The 25,238-nt window shown below is 54.9% G+C and overlaps 1 protein-coding gene across 5 annotated transcripts in view; it reads left to right on the forward strand.

Annotated features, from left to right (window-relative positions):
• The window catches only part of LOC116939194 (unconventional myosin-XVIIIa-like), a 155,400-nt gene that overhangs the window by 86,112 nt on the left and 44,050 nt on the right, over window positions 1-25,238 (forward strand). For all 5 annotated transcript variants that reach the window (XM_032947316.2, XM_076062476.1, XM_076062478.1 and 2 more), the window contains exons 10-19: window positions 579-755; window positions 5,473-5,758; window positions 7,538-7,710; window positions 8,898-8,998; window positions 10,108-10,171; window positions 11,731-11,875; window positions 17,343-17,546; window positions 19,201-19,291; window positions 19,870-20,065; window positions 21,709-21,795. In XM_032947316.2, the coding sequence (XP_032803207.1) occupies window positions 579-755; window positions 5,473-5,758; window positions 7,538-7,710; window positions 8,898-8,998; window positions 10,108-10,171; window positions 11,731-11,875; window positions 17,343-17,546; window positions 19,201-19,291; window positions 19,870-20,065; window positions 21,709-21,795 (1,524 nt within the window). The remainder of the gene's footprint in view (window positions 1-578; window positions 756-5,472; window positions 5,759-7,537; window positions 7,711-8,897; window positions 8,999-10,107; window positions 10,172-11,730; window positions 11,876-17,342; window positions 17,547-19,200; window positions 19,292-19,869; window positions 20,066-21,708; window positions 21,796-25,238) is intronic.

Here is a 25,238-nt window from a genome sequence, read left to right on the forward strand (position 1 = left end):
AGAACGACTCTCAGCTCACACACTCACCAACTGCTCGACCCCCTCTGCTCTCCACTTGTAGGCCCGCCCCGCCCCCCCCCCACTTTTCCCCCCCCCTTCCCCCCCACTTTTCCCCCCACCTTTCCCCCTTGTTTGTTAACCGCAACTTCTCGGCCGGCCGCACAAGGGACGTGGAATTAACGGAGCCATTCCTGAACGCTGAGCACGAGTCACACGAGGTTTTTGTGGGTTCTGTTCAACGCCCCTGCGAGCCGATTGGTCTCCAGTCTGTGAGCTTTGCCCCCCTCCTCGCTGTGACCCTTCCTCAAGCGAGCACAGCGCGACGGTAAAATCACTTTCCCTAATTTTCCGGCCAAATTTACTAATTGACACCGTCTGCTGAATAGCACCGGGGCCCGCTCAGGATCGTGGGATTCCAGAGCCCAGTATCACCCGGGGCAGGATTGTAGTGATTTTAGGGCCCTAGCGTTATATTTATTATCGGTCATGCTCTATCAACTGCTGGACGCAGGCATGTCCCCCCCACCCTTCCTCCCCATTTCTCTCTCCCCCTCCACCACACCGTCCGCACCCCGCAGGCCAACCCGGCGGAGTTGGAGCAGGCGGAGCAGCTGGCGTCGCTGCTCTTCCTCAATGAGTCGTCGCTGCTGCACACGCTGCGCTCGCGGCTCGCGCATGCCAAGCCCTACACGTACGCCGGCACGCACCTGCTGGCGCTCGCCCCAGCCCGCGGGGCGCCGCTGCACACCGACGAGGTAAGGGGGGATTGGGGGGGGGTTAGGGGGCGTCGGGATGGTGGGACGCTTCCAGCCGGACACCCACACCATGACTATCTACGGCTTAAGAGGCAGACAATTCGTGAATTGTTCATACACGTGGGGGGGGGGGGGGGGAGGGGTAGGGAGCAGCGGGGAAGGGGGAGGGGAGGCAACACTCTCTCGCCGTACAGATGGAAAACAGATGGAGATCAGTCGACAGTCGAACGATTGCGTGAACTCACAAGCCGCGCCGGCACGAGACCAGAGAGAGATGGGCGAGGGAATATCGTGACGCTTCAAAGAATCCGGTCGGTTACAGCGCCGGAGTTGGTGGACGGAGCAGGGGCACTGTGATTATTGTCTCAATCCCCCCGCCCCCCCGCCTGATCATAAATATCTGGGCGAGCTCCTCCTTTTACCTTTCGGGGACGGCGCTGGCTCCATTGACCGTGTCGACGAGCATCTCCAACTGTTCCCACACAAGTCGTTGAATGTATACAGGGACTCCTCTACTTACGAACATTCGACTTACGAACTTCCAGAGATACGAACAAACCTGTCCAAATGTCCAGTTGCCTGTTTGGACCCCAGAGTCGTAAGTTGAACCGGCGCACAATAAATGGTGACATCTATATCTGTAGAACATGAAAAACCAGTGGCATCTTCAGGAAATTTTACAACTTTTAAATCCATTCCCCATGTTTAGTGTGCATGCCGTACAACATGTTTGGAATCGACGGGAGTAAAGTTTGGACTTACGAACAGACCTCTGGAATTTTGATTTAAAGCTTTCGTGACTGCAATAATTAATATTCTTAGCTCTTTCGGTAAAGTCACGTTGAAGGGAAACAATAAAATAATAAAATATGTATAAAACAATAAAAAAATATCACGACCGTTTGTGTTATGGTCGAAACGTCGTGAGAATTTTGTATTGTTTTATATATATTTTATTATTTTATTGTTTCCCTTCAACGTGACTTTACCGAAAGAGCTAAGAATATAGACCTCTGGAACTTCACTCGCTCGTAAGTAGAGGAGTCCCATGTATTTACAATTTTAATGGCCGGAGTAACATTTTGCTCTCCCGTCGCCGGCCTCCCTTCCTTTATTTTTTTTGTCAGGCGGCAGCCGCGGCCAATTACCAAGTAGAAATTACACGCGGCGCCCTGGGTGGCCTGGGCTTTAATTACAAAGAGAGGTAATTGTCTTAATTGCACTTTAGACGAAGAAGAAGAAGAAAGAAAAATAGAGAGAGACGGTTTTTTGGTTGAAATCCCAATTGTGACCAGGGGAAATAACAAAATCAAATCAAAATTAATTTACCGCCAAAGGGCGCTCCACTTCACTCTGTAGCCACCACTGTCAGGGTAAAGATAAATATTGTGGGGGGGTATGGGGGGTGATGGCGGGGTGCTGGAGGCAGTGCCAGGGAATGGGGGGATGGGGGGTGCGGGGCAGGTGGTGGCGCCGGGGGGAGAGGTATTATTTGTTTCTTTGGTAGGAAACTCAAAGTGCCGTAAATCTGCTGACCGTGACCTTTCTCGCACTCATTAGGGTTAATGAACCTCTTTACGTACCTGCCAAGCGAGGGAGGGAATCGAAGGTTGCGTTATTAAAGGAGCCGCATTAGCAGTTCATCGATGTCACGGGGCCCCTAATTGCAATAGATGTTGGTTAAATAAACTGAGATTGCGACCGCGTTTAGTTCAATACGGTGGAAGTAATTGCGGTGACATGGGGCTGCATCCCCCGGCAGTCGGGGGTCGCTCCGCGTTTTCTCCCCCTGCGAAGGAAGCGGGGCCGACACGAGGCCCATCCGTCCACGGGAAGACGGGCACGTGGCTCGCGGACGGGGGACGGGGTTACCAGCGGTGGCTGCGTTCCCCTGGGTCGTCGGTTGTGGAATAACGATGACGACAATGATGGCGACGACGACGATGATGGTGGCGATGAACCACTCTAGCCCGATACATTTACGTGGAAGTGCTCCGCTCTTCCGGTGTCTTGAGATGTTCTTCGTCCCGCCCATGCCTCGTTCCAGTTGTTTGTAACCTCGCCGGGGGTAGATAGTTCAATTCCCGAGTCCGCCCTCCATCATCATTACTCAGGGGTTGACGAAAACGGGCATCACTGTGAGGAACGTCCACAAGTTTTACGGATAGACTAGTCCCTGCCCCAGGAACATGGAGCTCAGATCTGCTCTGGGAAATGAGCGTTTTAACTTAAGTTGCTGGCTTCGTAAGGCAGTGCGCTAACCACTGCGCCACCGCTCCACCAGGTGTTTAGAAGCTTGTCTTAAATTCATCATCATCATCAGCCGTGATCAATCTACTGCTGGATGAAAGCCTCCCCCTTGCCCACCGCGATCTTTCACAGTCGCGTGACGCATCGATCCACCCCGCGTCTGCACACGACACTCCACAGTGCGCGTCTGTCTCTCTCTCTCTCTCTGGGCACGCTCCCTCCCCTGAGCGTCCATCGTGGCCAAGGCCGTCCCTACCACGATGGCACCACATCGCCGCCAACGCTCGCTCACTCCCTCTGCCAGACGCGCAGCTGCTGCGCGGACATTCGATGCGGCGCAGCACCCTCCAAAATCTGCCCTGAAAGTCTCCCGCCATCTGCTCTTGGTCCCCTATTAAATTGCGAGGGTTTAAGTTTGGTTCATTTAAGAGGGAGGGGGGGGGGCGCTGTGGGGGGGGGGGGGGCGGGGTGGGAGAGAGGAGGGGGTAAAAGGAGGATACAAAATAATTCACCGCTACCAGAAGTCGCACGGCATTGTTTCATCAAAAGGCGTAAGATGTAACAGCGAACAATTTGACAAAGCTCGGCAATGACTGGGACATCCGGCCTCACCGTATTCCACCGAGACATTGATCTATACACGAAGCAACACTGATGGATATACAGGATGCTTCAAAAAAATGTGAACACTTCGGAGACTTTGCAACAAGACCACGTGACATGTGCTGCTGCCTCCGGGCTCTGGAGACGACCTGGAGAAGTTTCCAGGCCACGTGTTGACAACGATGGCGAACACGTGGGAGACTCTTTGACTTTTTGAAGCTATTAACATTACATTTGTTATCATGTTAGGGGCGCCGTCCATAAATGACGTCACGCACCTGGGGGGGGGGGGTCAGACATTTGTGACGATGTGTGACGAAGGGGGTAGGGGGGGTTGAGAAATGTGACGTCACATCAAAATGCCCAACTTTAAATAAATACAGACGACACGTTCTACTTAATTAAATAGACTTTTTAATAAATGTTTTCTCCTACAACATCAGAGTGCAGTGCCACATTCAATACACGCTACAATGACAATCGTTTAAAGCGATTTGAAGCATGTTTTATTTTGGGGGGGGGCAGAGCTTTGTGACGTCATATTTGAGGGGGGGGTCTGACTTTTTGTGACGCCGCGTGACGTCGGGGGGGGGGGGTCAAAAATCGTCTAAAATCGCGTGACGTCATTTATGGACGGCCCCTGACAGTGTAGTTTCATCCATTCATTTTCCGTTGAGAATGATAGTCCCATGGAAGTGTTAACATCTTTTTGAAGCACCCTGCACATTCCCATGAGAGGAAAACCCGCACCGCAGCAGCAGCAGCAGCAACATTCAGCCAGAGACTCGACGATGGCCGACGTTTCGCGACGCGGCGACGTGCGTGTGCACGTTGAACTTCTTTCGCGCCGTACGTAACCAGCCGTCGTCAATCGGAGGTGACGCGCGTGGCCAGTGTGCGGGGCAGTGCCAGTCGTCCGCGCAACGTTCGAAGATGCTCTTTGGTTGTTTCGGTAAAGTCACGTAGATGAAAAATAAAAATAAAAAAGGTTTCCCACCTGATGACGGACGCTTGCGTTGCGCCCGATTGAATTGAGTTATTTTCAATTTATTATTTTCGTTATTATTCTTTTTATTTTTCATCTTCGTGACTTTACCGAATAGACCCAAAGAGTATGGATCCTTGCAGTCACGAAAGCTTCAAATCTGGAATTAACGTTTGAAGATGTTTGAAATTCTCCTCCTTTCGTGTGGCGTTTGAAACCAAGCGGCAGTGCTGCGATGGTTAGTTTTCACGTGCTCAACGTCGCCAGCCATTCCCCGGCATCCTGGGTGATATCTGAGTGGAGACTGCTGCGTGTTCCACAACAACACAGCGTGGTTGTGTCGGGGTAAGCCGAGTGGAGTAGTCCACCAGAAATAAAATAAAAACAACGGCGGCAAACGTTGGCACTAACGAACCCATTAACGGTAGCAGGGCCCCTAATCACAAATTCGATGGAAATGACCCGCGCACGCGCTGGCGGGCGGCGATGTCACGGCGAGCCCTCGGAGCGCGGAGGCGGCTGACGGGAACGGCGGCCTCGCTCGGCTTGCGAGCGAGGCCGCCCGACGGTGGCTCGGAGCGGTTGGAGCGACACGTCATTCGTCGATGTTCAATTCGGTCGTGAAAAGAAATTGGGAGGGAGGAGGAGGGGGGAGGAGGGGGGAGGAGGAGGAGCTGCATGTGATCAACACATCGGCACCACGTGGACAAACGGTACCCGCGTTAGCGTCACAAATCTCGTCGGGTGGTGGAGGGTTCAGCAACAAGAATCTTAAAAACTACAATCACATGGGCCCAACTCAAAAGCAAGCACGTGTCATCATCGTCGTCGCCGTAGTCGTCGTCGTCGTCCTCATCGTCTCCGCTGTTGTCCCCCCAGGCGATGCGGGCCGTGCGGTGCTGCCACGGCGAGGCGCCGCCGCCGCCCCACATCTACTCGGCGGCGCGTGCCGCCTTCCGCCGCATGCTCGGCAGCCGCCAGGACCAGACGCTGCTCTTCCTGGGCGCCGCCGGCGCCGGCAAAACCACGGCGGCGCGGCACGCGGCCGAGTACCTGGCCACGTTCGCGGCGCACGGCGGGCCCGGCGCGGGCCCGCCGGGATCGCTCGCTGGCGCCCGCCCCAGCGGCGGCAGGAACGTCGTCGAGCCCTGCAAGAACATCGGCGGTGAGCGAGCCGCGGTCTTGACTCCCGCGGGCTGGAATTGCCCCTAACCCACCCCCGGCCCCGCCCCTTACCCACCCCCCCCCCTCTTCGCCCCCCCAGCCATCCGTGCTGTCAGCTCCCTGCCCCTATTCAAGTCCAGGCTCTCGCTACAGCAGCGTTCTTCACTCATTTTCGCTGATAAAACATCAACAGTGTGAGGGCTGCCACGCATGTGAAACCATTGGGCGTTTGACAGCAGCACGATGATGATGACGATGGGGGTTGTTTTCAATCTGTGTATTGTCGGGGAAGCTGCACATCAGGGGCCGCACTAAAGACCACCAGGGGCCGCCAGTGGCCCACACTCCTCTCGTGCTGCCCATTCTCCTCTGCCTCTAACCGACTGCCTCCTTTCTGCCGAATGAATATGTGGAGCGCATTGAGACGTGGTCCCGTTTTAGATGTGACGTGAACACGCCCGGTACGTGAATCCTGAACATTCTTTTGGGTCTTCCCCCCCCGCCTGTTTTATTCCGATACAGTGCTGTCGGTGTCATGAGACGGAGTCGTGTCCATTCGGAACACGAGCGATAAGCAGTGCAATAGCCCTGTGTTCGAGAACGTGTTGACTCAGGACTCGTTCTAAATCCCCCTCCCACCCCCCCAATCTCTGCGGTCTTCTGTAAATTAAGGCGTTATCAGACTGAGCATTTACATGCGGGAGGAAACCGCAGCACCTGGAAGTAAACGCACGCGTGCGAGGGTGCAACGCTCTATCCCACTCTGGCAGAGCGGGTGCACCAATCTGTGCGGCGATCCGACAACCCTCGCCGCTGCTGCTGCTCCCTCCACAGTGCGGGATTGCAGGCCGCGTGCAGCAGCGTAGGCACCGCCGCCGCGTCAAACGACAGATCGAATTTAACATCGTGGGATTTGATTTTAATGCGCTCGTCGGTGAGGCCATCATTGCGCTGCTCTTTCGATCCAAATTTAGAACACAGACGGCTGAAGGCCCCACTTCAAACCCAGCGTCTCGGCGATGCAAGCTCAGGGTTGCTCTGACCTTTTGAGCCACCGGGTCAAATAAAAAAAAATTCCAAAGCGCAGCTTCGCTTTGTTCCCCATCAATAACACGTCTCTCTTCGTGATGTGGGAGAGACTTCCACCGCTGAGTCAGGAATGCCAGCAGAGATGAGCATTACCCAACGCCGCTCATTTGAGTAGTGGGAGACTTCAATGTCTTTTTTATTGTTGTTTTGCCGCATTTCTCGAGGCATTACGCGTTGACAATTGTTGGCTACTCGTGGTGGAAGGGGGTGGGTGGGTGGGTGGTGATAAGCGACACACACCAGGGCTTCTCTGCAACACAGGCAGCATTTTATTTTGGTTATGTTTAAAGTTGTTACTTTTTTTTTACACGTCTTCAAAGCAACAAAACACACATCACAGATTTACATTCAAAGCCACGGGCTCCTCTGGTCCGTCTCTCCGCGCGCCCACCGCACTGCGCTGGCGCGCGTTTTGTTTCAATCCTCCGTTTCGCTCGTTTGCTTTGTGAAAGTGAAAAGATTTTTTGTTCGAATTTTCATTTTTGTGGCGGTTGGGCGGGCGGGGGGTGGGGGGGGGGTGCCCCAACGGCTCTCGCGTTCACGGCTCGTGGCCTCGCTTGCCCGCCCGCCCGCCCGCCCGCCCGCCCGCTCCCCCGCCAGCTCTGAGCGCTCGCCGCTCTATCGCGCCGCGCACCGCCACCGCCGTAAATCATGTCCGCTTTGTGTTCTCAATTTTCCGGCGCCGGAGCAGGGAGGCTGCGGGCCGCGTTCACGGTGCTCGAGTCGTTCGGTCACACCTCCACCGCCACCGCGGCGATGACGGGCGGCGGTGACGGCGGCGGCGGCGGCGGATCGTCGCGCTTCGCCCAGCTCCTCTCGCTCGACTTCAACCAATCAGGCCGTCTCGCCGCCGCCTCCGTGCAGGTCAGGGGAAGTATGACCCCGTGAACGACGAGCTCTTTGTATTTTCACATTCTCTCTCTCTCTCCCTCTCCTCTCTCCGCCTAACGGCACACTGTTTGCTGAGTTTGCCGTTGCACGATCGAGTGAGTTTTTAGATTTTCATATTTTTTACCTGCGGTTTGTTTTATTTTGTCTTGCTGAGCGAATGGCATTTTTGAAGTGTTTCTTCATAGGTGAACGGGTTTGTTTTGGGACACGCGAAGAATTGTCCCGTTGATTCGAACGTAAATATCGTGCAGCAGTGCTGAATAGACGCCGGATCTCGATCAGGGTTTGTGTGTGTACACGTTTGTGCACGTGTGTGCTCACGGCCAATACGAGTGACGATTATCTGAACCGGTCCTGGGCCTCCCCTAGGTCGACTCAGCCTCAAATGAGTACCTGGGCGGCCGGGCGTGGTGTTGGCCACCCACCCCCACGTGTACCGTGCCGGCCTTTATAGGTGCTCGCTAACAGCACTTGCCCCAACAGTCTGTTAAATAGTCTGTTAAGGCTATACGGGGGATCTTTGTACGTGTGTGCACACGTGTGTACAGTGGCACAGTGGTTGGTCCGCTGCGCTATGAAAGCAACGTCCCGAGTTCTATTCCCGCTCACAGCCAACATCGGTGATGAATATCTGAGCCGGTCCTGGGCCTCACCTCCTTAGTGCGGTGTCTAAAAATTATCACTGGGGAGACAAAGGCGGCCGCACGTGGCGTTGGCCCCACCACTTCCTCATGTGGCCATGCCAGGCCTTAATTGGTGCTACTCGTGAACAATACTTGCCACCAATAGTTTGTGTAGAGGCTACAGGGGGGACCTTTGTGTGCGTGTGTGGAGAGCGGTAGTGTAGTGGTTAGCGCTGCGCTGCGCTACGAACCTGGCGACCTGTGTTTGATTCCCGCTCACGGCCAATACCATTGACGATTATCTGAACCGGTCCTGGGCATCCCCTAGGTCGACTCAACCTCAAATGAGTATCTGATGCGGTGTGTAGTAAACATCGCCACTGGGGAGACGAAGGCGGCCGGGCGTGGTGCTGGCCACCCACCCCCTCGTGCGCCCTCTCGGCCTTCATAGACGCTGCTCGCTAACAGCACTTGCCCCAACAGTCTGTTAAAGGCTACGCGGGGGATCGTTGTCTTTGGTGCCCCCCCCCCCCCCAGACCATGCTGCTGGACAGGCTGTGCGTGGTGCACAGGGCCGAGGGAGAGCGTCCGTTCAAGGTGTTCCAGCAGCTCATGGCAGGAGCCGATGCCGCCCTGAGGTATGTCACCGCGGACCGCGCTCCGGTCACGAGGGATGCGTGGCGGCCGCGTCTGCGACGTCGTCCGCTCCTGGTTTCTCTGCTGCTTCGTCTCTTTTGACTTTTGTTGTTGCGTTTGGCTCGCGCGCATTTTTTTGTGGGTGACGCCGGTACACTCGTGGCAAAGCAAAGAAGCCTGCACTGAACTATTTACTGAACTATTTACCGTATTACAACGCTGCGTGCTAAAATCCCAGTGTGATGCAAGTCAAGCAATAACAACCATCACGGCCTCCTCAACGCCATCACGGTCTCCTCCACGCCATCACGGCCTCCTCCACGCCATCACGGCCTCCTCAACGCCATCACGGCCTCCTCCCCGCCATCACGGCTCCCACGTCATCACAACACGCTGAAAAAGAGTTGTATAGCTGAGCTATATAACTCTTTTTCAGAAGCAACCTGGCCACAAATGATAGCTCAACGTAGTGGCTCATCCTGTGAAAATGTTTAGCAGCATGTTGATTCTAAACGTGGAGGGGAAACACCGGAGGACCCAATTAAAAATCCACGCAACCACAGGCAGAACATGCAAACTCCGAATACACAGGCATCAGAGTCGGGATCAAACCCACGATCTTCTGTCTGTATACCATGCGAAGGTCGATAACATATCGCCACTGTCGCGAGATTATTACAACTTCTTAACCCGAGCCGTTAATGCTTTGGCGTTTGCATCGTCCGTGCGCTGTCCGCCCTTTGCCGTTCTTTGCCCTTTAGCACCGGCGAGACAAAGCCGTGAAGGAGGCTTGAGATCTTGTGTAGGCCAATCGGTTTCTCAAGGACAATGGGAGTACATTTTCAAAGCGTGCTCGTTTGCATGTTTTACCGCGGGCTCGGTGTGCGGTTAATGCAGACTTCGATGCAGACTCGATGCCTTGCAATAGCTGTGTGTGTGTGTGTCTATTTGGTGTTTGAACATCTTCACACCTCCTGTATTATTGGCGGAAAGGGTAAAGCGTCGCCTATTATTATTACTATAATCATTGTTTTATAACCCTGGACGTAATCCCACCACGTGTTGCTGTCTCTCTCCACAATGCCCCCCCCCCCCCCATTTGTGTTTCCAGAACGGAGCTCTACATGGGCACCTTTGCGGAGATGAACGCGTTCGGAATCACGCCGCTAACAAAGGCAAGCTGCTGCTTCTCACGGGCTATTGGAAAGAAAGTTGCTTCGTAATCACCGGAGCTTAATTAACTTATTGCCATCCATCAAACCGGGGTGGGGGCGGGGGGAGCTCGCAACGCGCACACTCGGCTGCCCTCGTTAAGCGGATCGCCGATCAAAAAGACGACGCAATTTGATAATAGGTTTTTCTCCTTTTATCTGCCAACAAAACAGGTGTTGAGATGTTAAAACACCAAACTGAAACCTTTTACAAGGAATCATGTCTGCATTAACCACAATACTTGTGGTCAGAATGCAAACAAAAAACATACTCTGATAATATGATGCATTGTCCTTGAAACTGATTGGTCCACACCAGAGACAGCTTTCTTTTGAGCCTCGTCTCAAACGGTGTTAGACCAGACGGTACGCCTTTTGGCATCCTCAGTTTCAAGGACAATGCATAATATTATCAGACTATTTTTTTTGTTTGCATTCTGACTACAATCATTGTGGTTAATGCAAACATGATTCCTTGTAAAAGGTTTGAGTTTGGTGTTTGAACATCTTAACACAGCTGTTTTGTTGCCAGATAAAAGGGGAAAACCCTATTCTCATATTTTGGTGCTGGCAAAGGAGGTCCCATGATGACGACGCAGGTTTGCTCAACAATCGCGTGTTCAAACGTGGGCTCAGCACGCAGCTGGATTTAGATTTTTTTATTTTGTAAATAAAATATGTTGTTGTGCGGTTTTTGTTGTTGTTATTGTCTCGCCCTGCTCTCTCTTGGGAACCAATAAATGTGGGCGCCCGAGCGCAGGTGGTTGCTCAAAGGTTTTTCCTGACCGGCGGGCCGAGCTTCGTCTGGGACGCTTGAAGACTTTCGTTTGCCACTTCAAATGACGTCTTCTCACGTTGCCGTCATTAACGCGCCTGCGCGCCATTACGGGCGTGCGTGTCTCCTTGCGACGCCTGTGCCGCCAGCGTCTGAGAATATCCACTGACGAGGCCTGAAATACAATTTTTGATTATTTTTGTCGACTTCTTTTAATTTAAGCAACGTCCGAAATATGGAGAGCGCTCGGCATTGCCACCGGCCGGGCGCGTGGCAGATCGACGAATCAAAGGGCCGTGGCTCCAGCGTCTGTGACGGCCCAAAGCGTGGCTCTGCCACCTTGCACGCTCTCGCTGAGTCCGGCCTTGAGAGGCTTCGCTGTGTAGGCCGTGTGTGAGAGCTGGTGAATGCGAGAGCCGGCGGTGACTCGGTTCGAGGAGGCCTATCCCTCACCACCCCACCCACCCACACGCAGGCCATGCACCCTGGCTTTAATTCAAAACAGTCACACGCATCACACTTTTCAATTGGCTTGGGCTTACACTGGGTCTACTCAGCCCGAAACGAGCACCGCATGCCGTGCGGTGAAGGACTGTCAGGCTGAGGTTGGCCGGCCGGGCGCCGATTGTCGTGGCGTCTCGGCCACCTCCCCCCGCCCCCGCCCACCTCGTACGCTCGCGGCATCGGCCCTCGGCGGGGCGCTCGCTATAACGGCGCCCACCTCCCGCGTTCGTGTCGCCCGCACCAGCCCGAGGAGCGGCAGGCAGCGGCCTCGGAGTTCTCCGGGCTGCTCTCCGCCATGAAGACCCTGGGGTTCGACGAGAAGGAGCAGCGGGGGCTCTGGCTGGTGCTCGCCGCGATTTACCACCTGGGCGCCGCCGGCGCCACCAAAGGTAAAAGGGCCCCCAGGCGACGGGCGACTGTGCGACGGGCCGGTCGTTGTCGCGAGCGGTTGGCTGCACGTGCCGCGGTTGCTCGAGCCGTTCGGGTCACGACACGAAAAAAAAACCCAACCGTCGGAGCAGTCCTCGAAGTTGCCCTCGGGTTAAAAGCCCCCGTGGATTTTTGTGCCGGTTGCAACGGCGGTGCAATGGTTCACAGCGCCAGACTCGAGCAATCCAGAGGTCGCCGGATCCCGATTCGATCTCCCGCCGGCCTCTGCCAACCGAGCTGTGTTGACGAGTGCGCCGTGGTTAGCCGGTCGGTCGGCAGGTCGCGCGTGGTGGTGGGGTAAATATGTGCGTACTCCCACCGCTTCCGATAAGTGCCGGGCAGCATTGAAGAGGAGACGAAAGTGCCCTCGCGAGAGTTTTCTCCAGCGGAGGGCCTTTCCGCCAGCAGTGGCACCGGAGAACAATCGCCGTGCCGCGCCTCTCCTCCAGCAGCATCGGCTGTGCTTTTTGGCACATTGTGCAAAAAATTGGTGTAGGTTGCAAGTGCCTGGATCTCCCACCCCTAACGGTGGTTCCTGGTCCACTCTACTTGAGCGGGGTGCTGTGTAGCGAGCGGGTCCCGAGATAATGAGAACTACTCTTTGTCTTTAGAACTGCTTTTTTGTGCGTAGTTTGTTGTCTTTTTGCCGCACCAACGATTAGCACGGTTGGCTACGTACGGTGCGAAAGAAGTTCAACGTGAGCATACATGATTAGCCGGGAGTGAGAGTTGGAAGAAGAGGAGGAGGCTGGGGTTTTGGGGTCAGGGACACGGAGCCTGTACCACTGAGATCCTGGATGGAGGAGGCCGCCTGTGATTAGACCGGGTCGCTCAAGCGTGGCCGAGTCGATGGTCCCAGCCACTTAGCCCGGTCACCGATGACTGCACAAAAAACCCATCACGTTTCATTAGATTTTTCACTTAATTTGGCTTGTTCTAGCCCTGAGAATTAAACATTTTTTTGCTTGGATTGACAGGCATCGAACACTCCCCGCAGGACGTATAAAAAGGTTATCTTTGCCCCCAGTGTAGATTCAAAACAACAACAACAACCCTAATGATGCGGTTTCACAGCATATCGATAGAAACAAAAGGCTTTATTTTAAAAAAAACCAGGCGAGAGCCCAACGAGATAATAAATGTCTCTCTTTCGAGGCAGACTCGGATCATAAAAAGCAACGCGGTGCGGTGCACATGGACGAAGTGTCGAGACGGCGTGGGGCAAGGTTATTCGAACGCGTGGTGATTACAACAACGGCTGACCGTGAAGCGTTGGCGAGAATTAAAACGTAGCCTTGAAATCGCAGCTTTGATACGCTTGCAAGGGCCCCATGCCTGTGAGCGCCGGCAGTTGGCCGGCGCCTGACGCAAGCGAGGCCGACGCTGCCGATGAGGACGCCGCGCGTAGAAACCCTGCCCGGAGTTTTCCCTGCACCGAATCAACGTCGCCGAGGTGGCGCGCTCCCAGAAGACCGTGCGGCCAAAGGGTGCGTGTGAGAAACGCGATGTTATTTTGTCTTATGTGGAGACACGGAAATGCGGCAGATAAATGTAAGATTATTTTTTCAATTTAATTATTATTATTTTAGGACGAGCAGGTTCCGTGACTCCGTCTTCCGAGAGTTCCCAATGAACGTCGTCGCTCAACACCGTTGGAACGTGATTGGTAAAAAAATATTTGTTATTATTAGATGCAATCGGGGGCGGGCAGCTACAATCAGCTGGAGCTATCCGAGCCTGAGTTGCAGAAAATATTTCCATGCCCCCACTCGGGATGTGGAAACATAATTGGGGGCGGGGGGCAGTTGGGGATCTGGGTGGCGATGAAATTTGTATTCATATGGCGTCTAAATTCTATTCTGTCCGCGCACACGATGGCATTGGCAATGTGGGTTCAGCAGCTCAATGCCAATGTCGAGGTCTACTGGCCACGACGAGAGGGCTTCAAGGGACAGAGAGAGAGGGGGGGGGGGCTTGGTGTTCCTCCTCCTCCCCCGTCTAAATGCGATCGCGTGATGTGGCGGGCCGGGCGACGGCTAACGAGCGGGCGTGCCTGTAACGAGCCACGCGGTCCGGGGCACGGGGCTGAGGTAACGAGAGGGGGCCCTGCTGTAGCAGAGAGCGCCGCTCGCTCTAATGAGTCGCGAGCTCGGGCGGATCGTGCCCGACGATCACGTCCTGTCGTGTGACCTTGTTTAAAAGGTGGGGGGGGGGGCGGCGGAGTGGTGGAGGGCAAAACAACCCAAGGGAGCCGCGACATGGTACAATGTTAAACGATCCATATTTAATTTTTTTTGGCATTAAGGCCCTGCAGTGATGCGTCCAAATTTTTGTTGTAAAACCCTCCACCGCCCGACGCAGCCGAACAAAAACGTAGTCTTCGCGTGTAAGCAGCGTTTGACAACGCGCCAGTTATTGTTGCTTCAGCTCATACGATCGGGTGACTTTGAGGACGGTTTTCACAGCCAAAATGCAGCTCATTAGATAGCGCAACTTGACTGCGTCAAGTGTCTTCGGGTCAGCGGCCGCGAGGTTGGAATGATAGCCGTGTCACCTGACCCCGCTTCTTAACCAGGTGTCGTGACATCGCTGCAACAAACAATCAGATTAACCGTTGCATGCTCAATGCAAAATGTTATTCTCATTCATCTGGGCCAATGATTGCACACATTACGACCATTAAACCCCCTGCCTGCATTCCACAGAATGAGTGAAGTTGCGATCTGCTTTCGCCTATCGTGCGTTATGCTCTGGCCCCCACCCCAAAGTGTGCATTAACAAAGAGTACCACCGGTGTTTAACATTGCGCCAAATTTTGTGTTTACTTTATTATAAGAATTTAGGAGGCGCTAGCTGAGTCTTGAGCATGATTAGGTGGTGCCCGGGGGACGGAGGGGCTGTGGCGGTGGGGGTGGGGGGGGGGCGGGGGTGCTCAGCCTCCTTCAAACCCCCACAGCATAACGGGACTTGTCACAAACGAGAGGTGGGCGTTCTGACGGGCACTTTGCTCCGACCAGTGGCTCGTTCCTCCAGCCCCCCCCCCCCGCCCCCTCCGCTGTAACGGAGGGGGAACTCTCCGGTCGATGAAGTGGTACGGGGGGGGAGTATGGGAAGAGAGTGGTGGGGGGGGGGGGTGGGGAAGTGTGGGCAACCGAGAGGGATGGGCGGGAGGAGGCGGGCAGGCGGACGGGAGAAAGGGCACGAGGCGGATGATTTGACGTCACAACTAATCGGTGCTCGCGTCGCCATGGAAACACCACTTTAGGCGACGGTGCACGGACGGGGGGTGAGAAACCCCCCCCCCACCCCCCCCCCCCCCCAATATCTCCAGGCAAACGCTTTTAGTTGGGTTTACTTCCTAATGCGTACGCACGCACGCACGCACGCACAAAGTCAAAGGTCCCCCGTGTAGCCTTAGCAGACTGCTGGGCGCAAGCGCTGTCAGCCACGCACACACTCGGAAGGGCGGCACGGCACGCAAAGGTGGCCGGCACCGTGCACGGTAGCGTGCGTGCACGTGCGCACACACCATAATTCATCATTCCGTTTTGAAGAAATAGGAGCTAATTTCCTGTAACCATCGAGCGCGGCGGGGGCTTGCGGGGGAATCTAAGCGCCGCGAGACGGATGACCCTTCATCTCCTTCGCGACGGTTCTATTCGAGGCCTGATATCCGCGTTATCGCGCCATAATTTACTCCACCCAGGCCGTTTGCGCTGTTAAGAAAAGAACCCCTCAACCCCGCCAGCCGCCCCCCCCCCCCCCCCTCCTCAACATATAAATAAATAGGAAAGGAGTACTTGAAGGACGTACGCATCAACGGCGCGCGTTTATCTTGCCGCACGCGAAGGGGAGGCTAAAGGTAAAGCTAAAGGTGGAGCTGATGGGGGTAAAGAGGCACCGCGGATTCGCAGGAACGCAGCGGCGGTGTCTGCTGCTGCGATCTACAGGGCATACACCCTTTCTTCATTTCAGGCTGCGTTTGTATTTAACGTGCACGGCTTCCCCCCGTGTTGTACAGGACTTTGAATAATTCATAGCGCCGTCGCTCCCTCTGGTAAAAATGTAGATTTGTTTTTTTGGGTGTTTGGTTTACAAAAAAAGAGATAACAAAGACGGAAAAAAAAGAAGAAAAATCTTCAAAATCCACCATCTGCGCTTTGGCTTGAGCCAGAGCATGTTTAAAACATTTTGCTCGGCCCCTCTGTCAGCATCCGTAGTGAAGATAATTTTTGCGCCGTTTCCCGACCGCTACGGAGAGCACGCCCGTGTGTGTGTCTCTTGTTCCGTCGTTTGTTTATTGGTTGTTTTGGTTGTTGTCGCTCGTAAACAAGCCTCGGCACTTTGTGTGAAGTGCTTGAAGCTAAAGAAGAGGGTGGAAAGAGAAGAAGTAATACATTTACAGACGCTTACAAAAGGCGAAAACAGCCCACGTTTCCGTTGGTTGTGGGGTTGTTTTGTTTTACCATACTTCACCTATGCTGGTTAGTACGGGTGAGCGAAGGTGGTGGAGGTGGGGGCAGTGCCGGATGATCCTCATAGCAAAAGTATCTACATATGCTACAGGCCCCGCACTAGCTTAATCCGGCACTGGGTGGGGGGGGTGGATGCGGAGGGGGAGGACCGGTTCTGATGTCGTGGTTCGTAGTTAGACGATTCCCGGTCACGGCTGACATCGGTGACAAGTGATATCGGAACCGCTCCGAGGTATCAGAATCAAATCCGGGAAGAGAAGTCAGTTCTGGATTTTTTTTTGACTCCGTTCCTGGATTTTGTGCTGAAGATGCTTGCCGCGGTTTCAGGCAAAAAGGGCTCGTGTGGAATTTGATCAATTTGGCTGCGAGTATTGTGCACCTGACAATTTTATTTGTTGGGCTGTCAGGTGGTGGAGGGTCATCTGACATGTTTGTTATTTTTGTTTATTTATTTTCACTTGCTTGGTAGTGTCTGTATATGGGATTTGGTCCTTATATATAATTCATGTACAGCGTTATGGAATGCTCTTAGCATGAATGACGCAATATGAAATTTAAATTTGTATTATTAAAAATGGCCATATCGGTATAAATGGGGCACGAGGACAAGGGCAATAGCCGGGAACGGAACATATCATCAGCCATGATCAATCCACTGCTGGATGGTGGCCTTACCGATGTCAATCATTCGCCAAAGTTATTCACAGTAACAATGATCGGGCGTCCTTTATGCCGGGGCATCTTGGAGCACTTGACACGCGGAAAAAGGCAATTTACACACACGTCAATCATTTTTAAAGGGCAGCACCCCCAGCGGCAGCTGTCCCTATGCGGGTAACAGCCGACTCGGCACCTGGCCTGTGAGTGGGCAAGTAGCGGGCAATGTCAAGAGTTTGACCTGACCTGTCCTGTACGCTAATCCCGCGCGTGATGTCGTGGCGTGTCGCCGCAGTGGGGCGCAAGCAGTTTGCCCGCCACGAGTCGGCCCAGAAGGTGGCCTACTTGCTGGGCTGCACGCTGGACGAGCTGTCCACCGCCACCTTCAAGCACCACCTGCGGAACATCGGGCTGGGGCCGTGCGGCGGCGGCGGGGGGCGACATTCGTCCGTGGGGGCCCACGGCTGCCTGGATGAGACCTCGCTCGATAGCACTCCAGGTACAGACGCACAATGGAGGAGGAAGGAGGGGCGCAGAGAGCACGGGGGACCAACGTTCCGCCCCCTCGGCCACCGCCGTCGCCGCCATCACCACACGGCGACACGGCCGCCGCCACTGCTGCTGTCTCGTACTGGCACTGTCGCCTTCAGGCGGCCCCTGCCACCATCGCTGCTACACCGGCACGATCACCTCAATCGCCGCCGCTGCCCCAATCGCTACCTTCATCACCACTACCATCACCGCCGTCGCCACCACTACCAAAACACCAACACAACCAACATCGCTAGCACCGTTACCACCACCACCACCACCATCTGTGCCGCTCTGAAAATTTCCTCTCAAGGGAAGCACCCGACGGATTTGATTGAGCGGCGGAGTTTTTAACACCGCCAGCGGCACCTGGCGCCGCTGGCGGGAGGTTGAAATCTCGGCGGGGCGGCTTTTTGCCGATTGGTGCTGACGGACGGACGGCATCGCAGGGCCCCGTGCGGTGGAAAGCCGCTGTAACGATCCGATTTGGCAAGCCGGCAAAAATGTGCCTACCGGCGCACGTCGGGGGTGTTGGTTGTCTGAACTTAACCTCGGTGTTGCCTTTTGTATATATTTATTTATTTCCTGGCCAGAGATGGCACGAGATCGCCGAGCTGAGCGTCACCAGCGTGACTATTACGTCGCCATTTACATTGGTGCCTAGATCCGGCAGTGACCGGGCGCCCTCGGTAGGTTCACAATTCCCAGTCGAGGTTTCGACCGCCTGTCGTTGAAATCCGGATTCTCAAGTGGCAGCGAGTTGACGGCCTCAGCCCGGTCCCCGACGACGGCGCTGCGGATGTTGCTTCGTCCCTTGATTCCAGCTGATAGTTCCGCTGCCACGTTTGGCTTGATTTGCCGCGTGATGATCGCTGGCTCCAGAAGGGCGCGAGAGAAGGGTTGCGGTGCCCACCGCCGAATGTGGACAAGAGGCAATCGAGGGAGCCGCAGGCGCAGTTCTGTCATGCCGCCTTTCCAAACGGCCGCTCTCTGACACGAGGCGCGAGGCTGCCCTGCTCGAGAAGAGCTCCGCGTAAACAATTTATTTTATTCATCTCAGGACAGCGTCGCGCCTCTGACGCTAATGGCACGCAATTAGGAAAAAATTTAATTTTTTGAGCGTTGCCCGGATGTAATTAACGCCGGCGACCGCGCGCACTCATTGTGCGCGTGTGCGTGTCCACCGTGGGCAGCGCACGCTGCGCTACGAACCCGGCAACACCCGAATTCAATTCCCCACTCACGGCCAACGTCAAATGGCCGAATATCTGAACCGGTCCTGGTCGTGAGCCTCCACTCGGTCGACTCGGCCTCAAACGTGTACCTGGTGCGAATCATCGCCGCTAGGGAGACAAAGGCGGCCCGGCGTGGCGCTGGCCACCCACCCCCTCGTGTGCCGTGCCGGCCTTCAAAGGCGCTCGCGAACATCACCCACCCCAACAGTCTGTTAAGGCTATACGGTGGGAAGGGGATCTTTGTGTCCGTGTGTATGTCTGTGTGTATGTCTCTGTGTGTGCGGGGGTACCCGCTAACAGCAGCCTGCCGCCAACAGCCTGTTAAGGCCGCACGGCGGGGGATCTTTATCTGTGTGTGCGTGTGTGTGTCTGTGTGTGTCAACGCAGGGCCAAAGCTGACGGCTCTGGAGTGCCTGCAGGGCATGGCCATGGGGCTGTACGGAGAAGTGTTCAACCTCGTCGTGTCGCTCATCAACAGGTGAAGAGGAGGCTCCATCGCAGCGCCCCCCCCCCTCCCTTCCGCGTGGCGCTCGCAGCGTGCCAGCTGGCGGCGGTGACGAGATTATAATAATTACCATGCTTTCGGTACTCGATGATGCTCGTGACGGCAAAGATGATGATGATGATGATTCGGTATGTGACGATAGTGCTGATGTTTAGGTATATTTATGAGTATCATTCAGTATTGATAGACTTGTTTTAACCACGAAATCCTCACCGAGTCTCGTGATTTATTTTCAGAATGGTCCTGCCAAGTTTCACCCACTCGGAGGGGTGGGGGCCAATGATTGCTCTGTATAAACCCGATTCAGTAGTTTGCGGGTAATTTGGTAATTTGGAAAAAGATTTGGCCAATTTAGGCCATGATGCCAGCACACAATGTCCTGGCTCAGGGCCGTAAACAGGCGGAGAGTGCCGAGCACAAATGACGCAACGCTCGCTTGGGCAGGAGAACCACTTTGGCTTTTGTATAGCGATTTGGTAGAAGATGAAAATGCTGATGGTGCCGCCGCCGCTGCTGCCCGTGGTGGTGTGGCCGGGGCTGACCACCCGCAGGTCGATGAGCTCGTCCCAGCACACGCTAAGCTCCGTGCTGCTGGTGGACGCCCCGGGGTTCCGGACGAGCGGCGCGGCCGGGCAGGGCCGCCCCGCGGGCTCCCTCTCCGACCTCGTGCACAACTACGCGCAGGAGCGCCTGCAGCTGCTGTTCCACGAGCGAGCGCTCGCCGCTCCGCTCGAGCGGCTCCGCGAGGTGCGCGCCAGTGCGAGCGCGCGTGCAAGTGTGCCAGTGTACGAGCGTGTGGGTGCGCGTGCGAGTGTATGTGTGCGCGCGAGCATACTTACAACCGAGCGCGAGAGCGAGCGTGCGAGTGCATGGGCGAGTGTGCGAGCGCGCGTGTGTGCCTGTGTGCGCACGTGAGTGCGGTGTGGAACTCAGACCCTAACTCCGGCACCTACGCTGGGACACGGGGCTTTGCGTTACGCCCGCACGGATCCACCCGCGGGTGGCGAGTAAACATCCGGGAGTAAGCGGCTCAGCACGAGTGAGCGGCGCGGGCAGATGTAATGACATCGGCCGTAAACGGCGGGGACGGCGAACGGCGCGGAAACGCACACGGCACGGAGAGCAAACAACGGGGAGAGTAATGGGCGGAGAGAGTAAACGGTGTCCGGAATAGACGACGGGCCACGGAGGGGAGCAAACGGAGGGGAGAGAATTTACATCGTGGGGGCGGAATTTAACGGCGTTCCGCCGCTCGGCGGTGATCTACCGCGGCAGGGCAGATCGACGCCGCCGCCACCGCCGGCACCACCGCCAGCGCCGCCGGCGGTGGCGGGATTTATTCGGCATTTCCAACCCCGAGCGGCATTAATTTCCAATTTCATAAACAAACCCGGACCCTGACCCGAACGCTGGGACAATGTGCGTGGGTGATGGGCAAAGGTCGCAGGTCACCGCGCGCACCGTGGCAGGCGACCAAAGAGGAGGAAACGGAGTGGGCGATGTGGACACGTCCCGTCGGAGTCGGAATCTTTATTTATAGTGCCGGAGGAGGAATCCGATGAGCTCTGAAGCTCTTTTGCACAGTTGTGCAGTATCGGGCACGGGGTCAGTGACAACAACAGTCTACGGGTCTAATTCGCGTGATTCTCTGAGGTCCCTTCATCATACCGCCGTTGTTGACGTCAGAGCAACGACCGTAAGTGTTACGTGGAGTGGGTAGCGGAGTGGTGCCTCGCTGCTGTGATGATGCCTCCTCCTCCGTTGTTGTGAATCGGGCATTTGGACACGAGAAGACAAGCGGGGTTCATCCTGGTCGGCAACCCAGAGAGATATTTCCCGCGCACCACATCCAGGATGACCTCTCGCTGTGGGCTGCGGCTCCCGCATAGTCACGGACCGACCCGAGAAAAGGTTCGGTGAGAAACGAAGCCCCTGGGAGGGAGGGAGGGAGAGAGAGAGAGTGAGGCGACGACGCCGGCGAAACACGGCGACACCGCGGAGAGAGCCGGTGAACGTGACGGTGACGGTGGCACTGTGTGTGACAGTCTGTGTGTGTGTGCGGTGTGGGGAGCGGTAGTGTAGCGGTTAGCGCGCTGCGCTATGAACCCGGCGACCCGGGTTCGATTCCCGCACACGGCCAACACCGGTGACGATTATCTGAACCGGTCCTGGGCCTCCCCTAGCTCGACCCAGCCTCAAATGAGTACCTGGTGTGGTGTGTAAACATCGCCACTGGGGAGACAAAGGCGGCCGCGCGTGGTGCTGGCCACCCACCCCCTCGTGTGCCGTTACCGGCCTTCATAGGTGCTGCTCGCTAACAGCACTTGCCCCTACAGTCTGCTAAGGCTACACGGGGGGATCTTTGTCTTTGTGCGTGCGGTGCCCCACAGGAGAACATCGCGGTGGCCGTCGAGGAGGAGCCGCCGAGCTGCGCGCCGTCCGTCAGCGCCGTGGACGCCGCTTCCCAGGCCGCGCAGGTGACCATCACGCCGGCGTGTCGCGCCACCAAGCCGGCACGCCACGTCCAGTGCCTGCCCCCTAGCCACGTGCCACCTAATCCGGTCAAGCAGCGGCCCGGGATATATTTCTCCCACCCCCGGCACACCACCTCTCGCTAGTGAGCCGTGGCAGAGCAACACAACGACAATATCACATTCGGGCGGTCAAGCCAGACAACCGCGTCGGGAGCAGCGGAGTGGTACCGTCGCTGCGACGTCTCCCTTCCCATTTGTGGCTTGCCGCTGGTCACGTGCCCACCTGTTCCAGTCGAGCAGCGGCCCGGGATGCATTTACCCACTCCCGCACACCGCGTCCAGTATTCTTCACGCCGCTACCTTAAAGGCACGTTCCACTTACTCTCATCGTCCAGCGGCCCGGGAAATACATCCGCACCCGGCTCACCCGCATCCAGTGTCCAGTGTACCTCGACCGTTGGCCAATAATCCCTCCGGCCCATGCATGCTCACTTTATTTTGTCCCCCCCCCCCCCCCCCGCCGTAACGTTCAACGTCGACGTCTCTTGACTTGCCCGCTGTGACGTACGAGTCCAAAGCAGCACGGTCCTTGTCGAAGACGATGGGAGCGGAAGGGCCAAAAAGTGGTGACACAGGAGCGGTGCCCGGAGTCACACCGGGAGACAAGAAGTTAGTGGTTGGGTTAGAGAACGCATCCCAATCTCAAATTATTTGACGATACTCCAATGGTTGTCGTGCACAAATAACAACAACAGTAGCAACAAATGTAACGCATTCTTCAACGACACTGTGTGTGTGTGTGGCCTTAAAATGCAACGCAAAAATATGTGTCCTAGGCGACGTTTCTGGCAATGGCCCTCCTTCACAGCACATGAATAGAGAGAGGTCAGAGAGGATACGAGATGGAGATCGCACTTGTTCACACCAACGGGGCCTGATGAGAATCACATTAAATAAAATATGTGGATGAATAGTGCTTAAATTAGCCGATGAATGGGCAACCTATTTGGATGAGGTTTTATTTTTCTTTCTATATTGCCGACTCTCTTTGCTTCGCGAGGTTGGGGGAGGAGACTTCATTCCCGGTGCCACAGTGTCACCGCCTGGCCGCTCGAAGATAATTCAGCCCGAACAGAGAAGGCCGGACATAACAATAGGGTTTATCTCTTTCTGGCAAAACGACAGCTGCGTTAAGATGTTAAAACACCAAACAGAATCCTTTCTTTGAGGAACCCTGTACGCGTTAACCGCACGTACTTCTGGTGAACATGCTAACAAAAACATGCTCTAATATGGGACCTTTCTTGCCAGTATCAAAGTAAAAGAATAGGTTTGATCTCTTTCTGGCAATACGACAGCTGCGTTAAGATGTTAAAACACCAAATAGAATCCGTATTCAAGGAGTCACGTCTGCATTAACCGCACGTGCTTGTGGTGAACATGCAAACAAAAAAACATGGTCCGATAATATATAATGCATTGTCTTTAAAACGAATTGATCCGCACCAGAAAGGTCCCATATTAGAGAGGAATAGTGGAACGTGTCGCAGGCTTTTCGCGACCAATATCATCCATAATCGAGGGGTTTTTTTCAGATTACATCACGTGAATATAAATTCGTCCTTAAACCCGTCACCACCTGACACAGCCAATTAGTAAGGTTTGTCACGTAACAAAAAACGTGCCAATTCGTTATTAGTACAGCACACAACATTTACAATTTGAGTACGACGTTTCGCCAATAATTGCAACTAGCATCATCAGGCGATAGCCAGATTTTTGGAGAAATCCTCCTGTTTCGTTCTTAAATACTAGAATTGTAAACGTTGTGGGTTCACTCTCCAACACACGGGTGTGCTGAACTAGTAGCGAATTGTCACATTTTGTTCACGTGACAAACCTTACTAATTGGCCGTGTCGGGTGGTGGCGGGTTTAACGACACATTTATATATTCACGCGATCGAACCCAAACAAAACTCTTATAAAGAGGAACAGCCCCCCCCCCCTCCCCCTCTCAAAGTCCCCTTGTGATTGTCTTGGCATCACGCGACATTTCAGGCGATGATAACACCGTTGGCTGATTCCACTTTACTCCCTCTGGACTACTCAGCCTCAAAATAGATTTTTTTAAAACTAATTTCTTTAGAACGACTTGCCGCTGTGTTTAGTTTGTTGTCCCCCCCCCCCCCGCACCTCCGATTAGCACGTACGGTGCAAAAGAAGTTCAATATACCCACGTCCATCATAGCGGCTCGCATGTTGCCCATTGTCGAGTCCCTCTGAATCACTGATCGACTCTGTCCGGACGGCTCTTTGCAAGTAGTTCTAAGTTGCTGCTGTTGTTGTTGTTGCTGCTGCTGTGGTGTGGGATTTACTCTCATGAGAATGTATATCCATCAATGTTGCTTTGCGTAGCTCAGAGGTCAACATACGTACATCGCCACTGGGGAGACAAAGGCGGCCAAGCGTGGTGCTGGCCACCCCACCCCCTCGTGTGCCCTTCCAGGCCTTCATCGGTCTGCTGCTCGCTAACAGCACTTGCCCCAACAGTCTGTCGAGGCTACACGGGGTTGGGAGGGGGGATCTTTGTCTTTGTAGGTTACGCAACGCCGCGTGCGCGTCCACGTGGCGGCGGTGAGACGCGCGGTTTGAGTTGAATGGGGGAGAAAGTGGGGAAATGAACACCCCCCCCCCCCCAAACTCGAACCGAGCATCGAGTTGACACGCACGCTGAGTGAACGCCGCCCATCACCATCTGGCGCTACAACTTAAAGAGCGAGCGGGCGCCTTTTCTGCGAAACGCCGCATTGCGAAAATCACATCTCTCGACGCGGGGGATCGCGCGGATGCGCCGTTTCCCTTTTGCCACTCTAATAGAGGCTGGCAGCAGTCAGTACATTTTAAAATGAATACTTTATTGATGTGGGGGTGGGCAAGGAGGGAGGCAATGTTGATGGGCAGCTGTGTAGGTAATTTGCGCGCGGGTGTGCGTATCCCCTCGTGTTTTGCGTGCGTCAGTGGCGTAGTAGCTACATTGTCAGTGGCCTCGTCACGACATTGTCAGCTCAGGGCGTGCGAAAATCGGTCAGGTGGGGCCCCAATGCTTTGATTCGTCTCGCACGGTCGCACCTCGAGGCTGTTATAGATTGCGGGCTCCTCTTGCCTTAATCACGCCGTCGTTGAGCTCACGGTCTCGGACGTTTCATGCCACTGAGGCGCAGCAACGACAGCTCCGTACTTACCTCTTTTGCAATATTACGTTACTGCTGTAATTAAATGCCAATTAAACGTAGAACGTAAATGAAGGCATTTTCGTAACAAAAAATTTAAACCGCGTTTTAAATAAGTTGTTGTCCTTTTAAACTGTTGTTGAAAAAAATATCGCGTTGTGGTCGCCAAGGGGGTGGCCCTAACTCGTAGCTTTGGCACCAGGGGGGGGTTCAAG

The sequence above is a fragment of the Petromyzon marinus genome, chromosome 5, assembly GCF_048934315.1.
Source record: "Petromyzon marinus isolate PM22_M1 ecotype Great Lakes invasive population chromosome 5, UKy_Petmar_22M1.pri1.0, whole genome shotgun sequence".
Taxonomy (NCBI): domain Eukaryota; kingdom Metazoa; phylum Chordata; class Hyperoartia; order Petromyzontiformes; family Petromyzontidae; genus Petromyzon; species Petromyzon marinus.